Here is a 13166-nt window from a genome sequence, read left to right on the forward strand (position 1 = left end):
AGCTTATAAATTTCTAGCTAGCATTCCTAAAGTACGGCAGGCAAAAACTGCATCTTTGATTCACTTATGCAGGCGAAATATACATATATATTTCGAATACATCAAAGATGTATACAAAAAAATTGGAAAATGGCATTTTCGGACAAGCAGAAAATTTTTCGGCTTCGCAGACGATGAATTTAATAAAATGTTGCTTATGGATAACAATTTTCATCATCGCACACATGGATTTGTTTCCGATGAAGTGTTGAATCGTTTGAGCATCTAGTGACAAGCTTGTGGAGTGCCTCGGGTGGCAAGGGGGAAGAGAGCTAGTAAACACTCATAGAAATGAGTGGCTTATATAAATGGCGATGCACTTTTTTTAAGCGCAAAAAAATGCACTATTGTGCTCGCCATGTCCGTCTGTCTGTCCGTCCGTCTGTCAGTGACCTCAAGTTTTCGTCGACGAGAAAATGCGCTCTCTGTCACTCACTGCAGTGAGTACTGAGTTATATTTTTTTCCCTATTGTGGGTCATCCTAACCCAGTTTGCACAGGCAAAAAGACCTATCTGTGCTACGTGTAGTTGCTAGTGTTTTTCACGAGTGTGTGTCACGATTGTATGTGATTGAAGATTTACACAGTGAAGTTGATCTAATAATATATTCTTTTACGATCTGCAAAACTTCACTTAGAATCAAGTAAGAAGCTAGAGATATTGCACAGTAAGTTAGAGAACAATTATAGCATTGAATGATAGACTTTGAGAAATAACACAACAAAAACACTTCAGAGCCTGTAACATGTGCATAGAATAATTTGTTATGTTATAAGCTGCGCAGAGAGAAACAAAAAAAAAATGTACAGATTACTTTGTAAATATAAAATAATTGTTTTAAACTTTTTTGCGCCAGATATCGACATTTAAACGTCTCTTGTCGCCTATACACGAACTCTACGCAAGAATTGTACACGATATTCTACGAATAATAAGCGGATCTACACGGACGGGTTAAGCGATGCTTTCATTATACAGAAATAAATAAAAATATATAAACGTATTAAAAAACAATGCCCAACTGATATCATCAGAAAAAGTCAAATACTTTAGAATATTGAAGTTTAAAAAAAAACGTGAACCAAAGTTGCATTAATGAAGAATATACACACAAAATAATAAAAAATACATTTTGCTCCAACCAATGAGTCTAAGCGAATAAACTTGGCGAATATACTGCAAATTAATACATTGCGGCAACGGTTATTTCGTTTATATAAATATAGAAATAAATATATATGCATTGTGAAGGCTCATGGTAGAATAATTGCATTTCTAATATGAAAACTTTCAGTAATCTCTGGAAATATAACAAAACATTAAAATATGCGAATCAAGTTTCAAAAAATAATCTAGTACAGGCTGATTTTTTACAGTTCATTTCTTACCAAGGTGTAAATTGACCGACATACAAAGCTTTTAATTTAAAAAGTCTATCAATACTGCAACACAAGCACCGCGTGACATATTTTTACAAACAGCTGCAATCAATGTATGGGTCACAGGGCCTATACTTTCAAAAAAGTTAAGAGATCGTAACTTCATCAGCCAATCATTGACGGCCTTTCAAGCAAAATCCGCCAATCATAGACAAGAAAATAGAGCGTAAGTACTTACGTTCACTTAGCGAGTTTTTAAAGTATGGCCCTTGCTGGTGTCCAAAAATTAAAACACTTTTTTACCCATCACACCTACCGTGAGCGGAAAGACATAAATTTCATCGCAATTTGAACAAAGTTTCGATAATTCCTCTGAGTGCTTGGCCACTCAGTCTTTAGTTCCATGATCCCTAGGACTGCTGCGACGCAAGTATCATGGATACAATATTATTATCATCAGACATTCAACGAAATCAGCTCTTAATAAATCTTGTTTCAACGGAATCCACTGGCAATTAACGTGGTTTTAGAGAAATCAACTAGTAATCAAGATTGTTTCAAATGAATCAAATCGCAATTAATGTTTTTCAACGAAATTTGCGGGGAGCGTAGGGATTCCTGACGATCATTTTATTCTTTCTTTATTATTTCTTTGCTAGATTATTTACTAGATTAGATTAGAGGATATGAAGAAATAAGATAAGAACAATGCAACGAATCATCTAGTGAACTGAAGAATTCATCTAGCGGATGAACTTTTATCCCATTTTTTCCACCTGGTGGATGGATTTTAAAGAATAAATTTCATTTTTTATGCACAAATTGAATAAGTTTTCTAGGTAAGACTTTCGCAAGTTGATACAGATAATCTTTTGATTCGTCTCGCCAAGTAAAAATAATAACAAAATATGATATTACAAACGACACAAGTTACTACAAACTATCACTCAACATTGCCAAACAATGTAGATAATTAACATCGCCATATTAACAATACAAATTATGAAAAACATAAACCTTATAAACACAAAACAAACTGCAATATTTTCACCCTTATCTACCATGTGTATACGTACACATTATTTTGGTTCTTAAGCGGTTCTCTACTACGTGTTTATTATTTTGGTTCTTAAGCGGTTCTCTACTACGTGTTTATCATTTTGGTTCTCAATCGGTTCTCTACTACGTGTTTATTATTTCGGTTCTTAAGCGGGATCCAACAACTGAAAATATCCCAGTTGTTGCCAGCGGAAAAAGTTATACAAATATATATAAATAAATTTGTCAGTAGATTATAAAGAAGATTAAAGAAGCATTTGAAGAAGTCATAGCTGTCACTAATTTATGATCGCAGCATGGCCGTAGTGTTCAATAAATATAGTAATAATATCCTTTTATTATATGGAAGCTAGGCATTCACAAGCTAAGGACGAGAGGCCCTCACTGCTTCATCAGCTGGTTAATCTGCACAAATAATTTTTATTATTTGTATAAATAATTATTATTATTTTATTATTAAAAATTATTTTATTCATGTTCTTATATTCATACGATAATCATTGTAAAGAATGCAAAGGATTTTAAAAAGAAAAAAAAACACTCTTATAACAGAGGATATTGTAATTGTTTATAAAATCAATGGTGGCTATTTGGACCGGCTAACCACGTGCTAAAATTTCTTTCAAGGAGGAATTCTTTTATATTCTTCAGATATTTTTCAGACAAAAGTATAGAGATGGAGAAATACTTAGAAGAAATTTATGTGTTCCTTAATGAGAGCTTCTATTAATAAGAGACACAGAACACGAAAACCGGAGAAAAAAATTCTACATGACGAATTCCTAAAAATCTAAAAAAGTACTAATCCCTAATCCTGATTCACAAACAAATGTTAAATAACGTTTCCTATGATTGTAATCGGAAAATAGGTGCGGCAAAAAACCAACTATTGGAGAATAGAACAAATTAATTATTGAAAATATTTCGTAACACCAAAATCCTGATTCACAAACAAATGTTAAATAACGATTCCTGTGATTGCAATCGGAAATAGGTGGGGCGAAAAACTATTGAAGAAGAGAACAAACTATTTCTTAAAAATAGGTCGTAAGACGCCATTAATTTGGAGATTCAAGAGTCACAGTTACCTGAGCCTTGTACATTTCTTTGACATCCGCCAAGTCCAACCTCAGTTCATCGACTTCTTCCACCTTTTCACCATACATCTGCAAAAACATCAATCACAATATTTACATAATGCAGATAAACGATTGAATTCAAAGATTTGTAACTATCGGCAGTAATATCAAACACATTATTTATGTTATCGAATTAAAATAAACATTTTCTATATTTAGCGCATTTTCTCCTTTATGGAAAAATGCCATATTTTGCTTGTCATGTCCGTCCGTCCGTCTGTCTGTCTGTCTGTCCGTGACTTCACGTTTTCGTCGACGAGAAAATGAGCTCTCTGTCACTCACTGCAGTGAGTACTGAGTTATATTTTTGAAGGACCAGCTTCTGTAACTAGTGGATCATTTGGAAAAAACTCAATCATACCCAATACCCAATAAATACCGAGTTTAATTAAATAAAAAAGATTAAATCAGAGTTCGGTCTCACTTGACTGAGTTTATTACATTAATTAAATAAAAAATGATTAAATCAGAGTTCGGTCTCATTTGACCGAGTTTAATACTTTAATTAAATAAAAAATATTAAATCAGAGTTTGTTCTCACTTGAAGTAATGCATTATATTTCTGAGAAACATCTTGTAGTTGCTGCTTCAGATGCTTGTGATCACTGAGCTGCTGCTGCAGCTGATGCACTTGCTCGGTCAGCTGCAGCAGTTCAGCTGCTAGACTCTCTCGCTGCGCTTCGTGTCGCGCCATCTCACTTTGCAACAAGTGCACTTCACCTGAAATACAGATGCTTGAGTTAAAGTTGAATTTCAAATGAATTTTTATGAGATAATTTAGGAGAACTATTCAAATACATTTAAAATGTCAATAAATTATTTCTAAAGTGAAAGCCACCAAGAGTCTTACCGGTATTCGAATTATTTATTCGAAGTAATTTTTAATTAATTATTTATTTATTTTATAATCTCAATAAATTCATTTTTAATGTGAAAGCCATTAGGTGAAATATTCAAATTATTTTATAATCTCAATTAATTCATTTCTAAAGTGGAAGCCAGTAAGAGAAATATTCAAATTAATTCACAATCTCAATTAAATCATTTTCAATGTGAAATCCATTATGAGAACTATTCAAATTGTTTCATAATCTCAATCAATTTGTTAAATAATTAATTTATTTCTAACATGGAATCCACCAAGAGAACTGCCGGTATTTAAAATTTAAAATAATTTTATAATCTTAATTAATTTGTTTAATAATTAAATCATTTCTAATGTGGAAGCCATCAAGAGAACTATTAAGATTATTTTAAAATCTAAATTAATTTGTTTAATAATAAATTTATTTCATATATGTAAGCCACCAAGAGAACTATTAAAAATTTAAAATTATTTTATAATCTTAATAAATTTATTTCTAAGCCACCTATTGAAATTGTTTCATAATCTCAATTAATTTGATTAATAATAATTTTATTTCATATATGTAAGGCACCCTCGCGCTGGGAGAGAGAAGACGTGAGCGCCTCGACGGTGGTCGCGGCGCCGCCCCTGAGAGCCTCGTACAGGGAGGACTGCTGCCGTAGAGTCCCGCCCCAACCCACGCCCTCGAACACGTCGTCCTGCAGTGGTACAAGTCCACTTATTAGGAACATGATGTATACCTTATAAGTCCGCTTATAAGTCCAGTCCGCTTATAAGTCCAGTCCGCTTATAAGTCCAGTCCGCTTATAAGGAACATGATGTGCACCTTCACAGTCCAGTCCGCTTATAAGGAACATGATGTATACCTTCACAGTCCAGTCCGCTTATAAGTCCAGTCCGCTTATAAGGAACATGATGTATACCTTCACAGTCCAGTCCGCTTATAAGGAACATGATGTCCACCTTCAAATTCCAGTCCGCTTATAAGTCCAGTCCGCTTATAAGGAACATGATGTCCACTTTCACAGTCCAGTCCGCTTATAAGGAACATGATGTCCACCTTCAAAGTCCAGTCCGCTTACATTATAATGATAATTAGGAACATGATGCGCACCTTCACAGTCCAGTCCGCTTATATTATAATGATAATTAGGAACATGATGCGCACCTTCACAGTCCAGTCCGCTTATATTATAATAATAATTAGGAACATGATGCGCACCTTCACAGTCCAGTCCGCTTATATTATAATAATAATAATAAGGAACATGATGTCCACCTTCACATGCCCACCTTCATAATGTGCATTTAGATGACATAGATAAGAAGTTTAGTACAGCACGAGTTAAACGAAATAAATAACGATACTAAAACAAAATTCATGAGAACATTGCCAGTAGGTGTGGGTCAACAGAAAGAAGTATTAACCCATGCTCTCTCTTAACTTAAGGGACCTTTGATTAAAAGAATTAAATTAAATGAAAGTAAGTAACAGGAAAGAAATCTACGATTAGTCATAAGACAATTGTCCTAATTACAATACTTAACTGATAAGTATTTATTTCCTTTCTACAACCTTAACTTGATAACCAAAACTGAGAACAACAATAATTATGCTGATGAAATAGCTGAAAGTGATGATTATAGTTTTTTAATGCTCGGAAAGGCTGAAAGTTATTATTGACGACGTAAAATATATAATAATAAATATTATTATAAGATTATACCACGCAATTGCCGGCCATAAAGGAGTTTATGTAATTATGATTATAGTTGTGATGATGAAACAGCTGAAAGTTTATTATAGTTTTCTAATGCTCGGAATAGCTGAAAGTTTTTATTGACGTACGTAAAATATGAAATAATAAATATGACATAAGACTATACCGCGTAATTGCCCGCCATGAAGGAGTTGATGTTGTTAGGGTCCGCCATTAGATATAATTTCATATAGTTATGCTACGGAATTATGATTATAGTTATGATGATGAAATAGCTGAAAGTTATTAATAACGACGTATAATATAAAGTATGAGTTATTAATGACGACGTATAATATAAAATAATAAATATAATATAAGATTATACCGCATAATTGCCGGCCATGAAGGAGTTAATGGAGCCAGAGATGGAGAGGCGGGACAGAGAAGGCGTCGGGGACGACTGTCTGCTGCAGCCCCCGCCACCGCTGCCGCCACCACCGCCCTGGCCAAACAAAACCAAACTTTGTAAGTGAGAAGATAAAAATAAGAAAAAATAAAACACATTTCATAAAATACTTTGTGTATTTTATTTTCATTTTTTATAGTTTTTGATAAGAAATTGAATATAGAAACAAAAATTTGAAAAAATATAACTCAGTACTCACTGCAGTGAGTGACAGAGAGCGCATTTTCTCGTCGACGAAAACTTGAGGTCACGGACAGACGGACGGACAGACGGACAGACAGACGAACGGACAGACATGGCGAGCACAATAGTGCATTTTTTCCATAAATGAGAAAATGCGCTAAAAACGAAACCCCTTCCGTAAAATATTTTGTAGGTAGCAAACAAAAACGTGAAAAAATAACTTTACAAGATAATATGAAAACAAGAAACTAAAATACGAAACAACTCCCTACAACGTTGAATAAATATTTTCTCGGATCATCATGAACGCAAGTCTGTACAAATTTGAGACCGTCAATAATAGTATCAAATAAAATAAAGTAATTTTAATATTGAATATTTTGAATAAAATCCCTATAATGCCTAATATAAGTTGCAGACAAATATCTAATGCAAACCAACTGTTCACCTGAGGTCTATTCTGTATCTAATAATCACAACTTTCTTTGAATGAGAAGCGAAAAAAATGGAAAGTGAACTTTAAAAATTGCCCTGAGAAATCAGAGAATCTAAATAAATATAATAAAATAAATAAATAAAATAAATTTAAATAAATAAATATAATAAATAAAATAAATTTAAATTTCAAGTTATATTTATAACAATGTGCTAACCTTGCCTATAGTTAGTGCACAGTTCTCCACTAAAAGTTAGTCTCACGTATAGATAAAAATTACCGTTTTATAAACAGGTTAATGTTATTATTATCGAATCAAAATTAAAACTCATTAATAAAAGGAATCAATATAAAAAACATAAAAAGGTGACGCGACGAACTTTCTAGTTGTCAGGTCACGAAATAGGTAAAAGTCAAAGTTTTCTAAACACGTTGAAGTTATTATTATTGCATTAAAATTAAATTCATTATTAATATAAGCATAGGTATAAACAAAATCTAAAGATGACATGACAAACCTTTTTGTTGTCCAGGTCAGCGAGGTGCTGCTGAAGCGAGTCATTGCGCTTCTTTTTAGCTTCATTATTGCATTAAAAATTTGAAATTAAAACTCATTGTTAATATAAGCATAGGTATAAACAAAAATCTAAAGATGACATGACGAACCTTCTTGTTGTCCAGGTCAGCGAGGTGCTGCTGAAGCGACTCGTTGCGCTTTTTCTCCGCTTTATTATTGCATTAAAATTCATTATTAATATAAACATAAAATAAACAAAATATAATGATGACGAGACGAACCTTCTTGTCCAGGTCAGCGATGTGCTGCTGAAGCGACTCATTGCGCTTCTTCTCAGCTTCAAGCGCGGTCAGCTCGAGCTGAAGCTGAGACTTGAGCTTCTCACACTCAGCTTTTGCAGCGCTCAGCTCCTGAGATAAGCTGGCGCGCGTTGAGCTGGCTTCATCTCGGCAGCTGTGAATATGATAACAATTTTTAAAATATATTTTTAAAGATATATGATATGATAAGATATGATATGATATGATAATATGATAAGAAATTTAAAAATATATTTTTAAGAAATATGATATGATATGATATGATATGATGATGGTATGATAAGAAATTTTAAAATATATTTTTAAGAAATATGATAAGATATGATATGATATGATGATAATATGATAAGAAATTGAATATGATAAGAAATTTAAAAATATATTTTTAAGAAATATGATCAGATATGACATGATATGATGATAATATGATAAGAAATTGAATATGATACGCAATTGAATATGATAAGAAATTTTAAAATATATTTTTCAATATTTATATTTATCTCGGCAGCTATGAATATGATAAAAAATTTTAAAATATGACTCAGTACTCACTGAAGTGAGTGACAGAGAGCGTATTTTCTTAAAATCAATTAAAATGTGAAGTCACGGACAGACGGAAGGACGGACGGACATGACGTGCACAATGAGGCATTTTTTCCATAAATGAGAAAATGCGCTAAAAATGAGCATAGAAAAATCCCTAATCCGAAATCCTGATTCACAAACAAATGTTAAATAGCGTTTCCTATGATTGTAATCAGAAAATAAATTTTGGAAAAATTTCAAATAGCATAGAAAAATATAAAAATTTTCTATAACATTTTCTTAACTTTCCGAACCACTTCAATTAGAAGAGAAAAATGACAACATTATCAGAGAGAGAAAGAAAAAAAAATAAATTCTCCATTAAAATCCCAACCGTTCAAGTCAAAACAGTTAAAATTTACCAATAAACAAAAATTTAATACAGAATTTCCTGAATCAGGTTACGAAGAAATAAATTTCCACTCTCATGGTTACATAAAAAATTTTCGCTACATCAGAAAAATGTAAAATTTGTAAATGAAATTGTAGCCAAACGAACATCTGATTCACGGAGTATCAAAAAAACAAATAGAGAGGACCGCAAATTGAGAATATTTAAATCCTGAATGAAGAAAAGTTACAATTTAATCTATAAATAAATAACGTGTTCAGTAACCTCGCTTTCTCTTCCTAGTCACGGAAAATTAAGAAAATAACAAATAGAGATGACTTCCTATAGAGAATATTTAAATCCTGGATGAAGAACAATGACAATTTAATCAATAAACGAATAAGTAACCTCGCCTTCTCTTCTTCGTCACGGAATATTAAAAAAATATAACTCAGTACTCACTGCAGTGAGTGACAGAGAGCGCATTTTCTCGTAGACGAAAACGTGAAGTCACGGACAGACAGACGGACGGACGGACATGGCGAGCACAATAGCGCCTTTTTTCCATAAATGAGAAAATGCGCTAAAAAGAAGAAATAAAGATGACTTCCTATAGAGTATATTTAAATCCTGGATGAAGAACAATGACAATTTAGTTAGAAAATGAATAACGTGTTCAGTAACCTTGCTTTCTCTTCCTCGTCACGGAATATTAAAAAATAACAAATAAAGATGATTTACTTTTGAGAATATTTAAATCCTGGATGAAGAACAATGACAATTTATTAAGTAAATGAATAACGTGTTCAGTAACCTTGCTTTCTCTTCCTAGTCACGGAAAATTAAGAAAATAACAAATAGAGATGACTTCCTATAGAGAATATTTAAATCCTGGATGAAGAAAAATAACAATTTAATCAATAAATGAATAAGTAACCTCGCTTTCTCTTCCTCGTCACGGAATTTTAAAAAAAGAACAAATAAAGATGACATCCTTTTGAAAAAAATTTAAATTCTGGATGAAGAACAATGACAATTTAATCAATAAATAAATAAGTAACCTCGCTTTCTCTTCCTCAAGTCTCGACACGGCCGACGCCAGACTCTGCACTCTGGCAGCCAGGGAGGCGTTCTCAGCCTTCAGGCCTTCCACCTGCCAAAATAATCGTTATTAAAACATGTAGAAATTAATGCAATTAAAACATGTATAAATTAACGTTATTAAAACATGTAGAAGTAAACGTTATTAAAACATGTATAAATTAACGTTATTAAAACATGTAGAAATAAACGTTATTAAAACATGTAGAAATAAACGTTATTAAAACATGTAGAAATAAACGTTATTAAAACATGTAGAAATAAACGTTATTAAAAGATATAGAAATAAACGTTATTAAAACATGTAGAAATAAACGTCTTTAAAAGATATAGAAATAAACATTATTAAAACATGTAGAAATAAACGTTATTAAAAGATATAGAAATAAACGTTATTAAAACATGTAGAAATATACGTTATTAAAACATGTAGAAATAATCGTTATTAAAACATGTAGAAATAAAAGTCTTTAAAACATGTAGAAATAAAAGTCTTTAAAACATGTACCTATAATTTATAAACCTCATTCAAACATGAATAAATTAACGCTATGAAAACTCCTTTCAATTCTTAATTTTAAAATTGATCACGTCAGACAAAGCACTGTTACTTTACAATTATGTTTGTACGAAAATTTTGTTAGTGACGTATCATTTACATCATTTCATGCGCATTAAACAGATGATACATGAAGAAATGATGATACATGTCGATGATACATGAAGCGCTTCAGACAGACAATTCATAAATCATCCACCATGGATGATGTACTTATCATCCACCATGGATGATGAACTTATCATCCACCATGGATGATGTACTTATCATCCAACATGGATGATGAACTTATCATCCACCATGGATGATGTACTTATCATCCACCATGGATGATGTACTTATCATCTAACATGGATGATGTACTTATCATCCAACATGGATGATGTACTTATTGTCCACCATGTATGATGTACATATCATCCAACATGTATGATGTACTTATCATCCAACATGTATGATGTACTTATCATCCACCATGTATGATGTACTTATCATCCACCATGGATGATGTACTTATCATCCACCATGGATGATGTACTTATCATCCAACATGGATGATGTACTTATCATCCACCATGTATGATGCACTTATCATCCACCATGTATGATGCACTTATCATCCACGGATGATACTTGAATCACTACAAACATATGCTGTGTACCTGGGTCTGCATGGCTGCTTGTTGCACGAGCGCCTGAGCGCTCTGCTCGCTGGTGCTCCTGTGGCGCTCAGCCATGGCGGCGGCGCTCTTTTCCGCCTCAACTGATGAGCGTAAAGAGCATGTGAGCACAACATTGAGTATGTGAGCGTAAAGAGCATGTGAGCACAACATTGAGTATGTGAGCGTAAAGAGCATGTGAGCACAACATTGAGTAAGTGAGCGTAAAGAGCATGTGAGCACAACATTGAGTATGTGAGCGTAAAGAGCATGTGAGCACAACATTGAGTATGTGAGCACAACATTGAGCATGTGAGCACAACATTGAGTATGTGAGCACAACATTAAGTATGTGAGCACAAGATTGAGTATGTGAGCACCACATTAACTATGTGAGCACAATATTGAGTATAATATATAACCATAGGTTCATTCAAATACGTTTTTATTTAGTTTTGCTCAGAAATACCCCTTCGCTCTAAAGTCTAAAAGATAAACAAATATCATGAATTTATAAACAACGAAATGAATATAACCTCAATGTCACTACAATACCGTAATCAATTCAAACGCTAATTACATGACATAATAGTCCATTCAAACACACGAGACGAAGTGCCCTAAATTGACTGGCTAAGCCTTACGAAAAATGCAATAGTATGCCTCGCAGTAGCGTGGAGAACACTTAAACGGTAGAAATAAATAAAAATATAACTCAGTACTCACTGCAGTGAGTGACAGAGAGCGCGTTTTCTCAGAATCGACGAAAACGTGAAGTCACGGCCAGACGGACGGACGGACGGACATGGCGAGCACAATAGGGCATTTTTTCCATGAATGATAAAATGCGCTAAAAACTCGCTTTTGTCTAATCCGTCTCAATCACACTCAAGGTTTACCCTATAAAACATAACCAAAAACACGCCGCAGACGAATAACTATACAAAAGTATTTCCACAACTCAATTTTCAGTCTAAATTCTAGCTAACACCAAAGTTCATCCGTGAATGGGACTCACGCACTCAAAAATTAATCTCTGAACGGGACTCACGCACTCAAAAATTCATTACTGAATGTTACTCACGCACTCACTCTCAAAAATTCATCACGAATGAGACTCACGCACTCAAAAATTCATCACGAATGGGACTCACGCACGCTCACATCTGACATACGAATAATATTTAGTGGATAGTAAAAATAAGTTAATAAAAATAATTGCCATACGAGATTATGAATATATTTGTAGATATTTAGATATTTTCAGAGAAGTGAGACGAATCATAAATAAAAAAAAACTATTAATTTTCTGCTCAAATTCAGTGGATATGTAAAATAAGTTAATCAGAAGAATTGCCATGTGAGATTATGAATATATTTGTAGGAATTCACAGAAAAGCGAGAAGAATCCTAAAAATATATATAAATTTGTTGAGTTTGAGGCATCGTGAAAAAATTTTGAGTTTGTTCCGCAACATGCGCTCACATCTGCCAGCCAAATGATATTTAGTGGATAAGTAAAATAAGTTAATCAGAATGATTACTATACAAGATTATGAATATACTCGTAGATATTTACAGAAAAGTGAGACGAATCATAATTAATAAAAAAAGAACAATAAATTTGTTGAGTTTGAGGCATCGTGAAAAAATTTTGAGTTCGTGAAAATTTACAGAAACATGAGCAGAAGCCTAAATAAAAAACTTTAAATATGTTGCGTTTGAAGCCTCGTGAAAAATTTTCAGTTCGAGCCGCAGCATCCGCTCACATCTGCCAGCTAAAAAATTCAGTGGATAGGTAAAAATAAGTTAATCAGAA

At 33.0% G+C, this 13166-nt stretch overlaps 1 protein-coding gene across 1 annotated transcript in view; it reads right to left on the reverse strand.

The window, feature by feature from the left end:
• Positions 1-2380: 2380 nt before the first annotated feature.
• Positions 2381-13166, reverse strand: part of LOC108667934 (TATA element modulatory factor) — a 29845-nt gene continuing 19059 nt past the window's right edge. Inside the window, exons 17-25 of the mRNA XM_018155039.2 lie at positions 11351-11451; positions 10090-10181; positions 8071-8242; positions 7939-7992; positions 6573-6689; positions 5056-5182; positions 4158-4336; positions 3566-3643; positions 2381-2882 (exon numbers count right to left, since the gene is read on the reverse strand). Of these exons, the coding sequence (XP_018010528.2) occupies positions 2859-2882; positions 3566-3643; positions 4158-4336; positions 5056-5182; positions 6573-6689; positions 7939-7992; positions 8071-8242; positions 10090-10181; positions 11351-11451 (944 nt within the window). The 3' untranslated portion in view covers positions 2381-2858. The remainder of the gene's footprint in view (positions 2883-3565; positions 3644-4157; positions 4337-5055; positions 5183-6572; positions 6690-7938; positions 7993-8070; positions 8243-10089; positions 10182-11350; positions 11452-13166) is intronic.

The sequence above is a fragment of the Hyalella azteca genome, unplaced genomic scaffold (assembly GCF_000764305.2).
Source record: "Hyalella azteca isolate HAZT.00-mixed unplaced genomic scaffold, Hazt_2.0.2 contig14662, whole genome shotgun sequence".
NCBI classification, from domain to species: Eukaryota; Metazoa; Arthropoda; class Malacostraca; order Amphipoda; family Hyalellidae; genus Hyalella; species Hyalella azteca.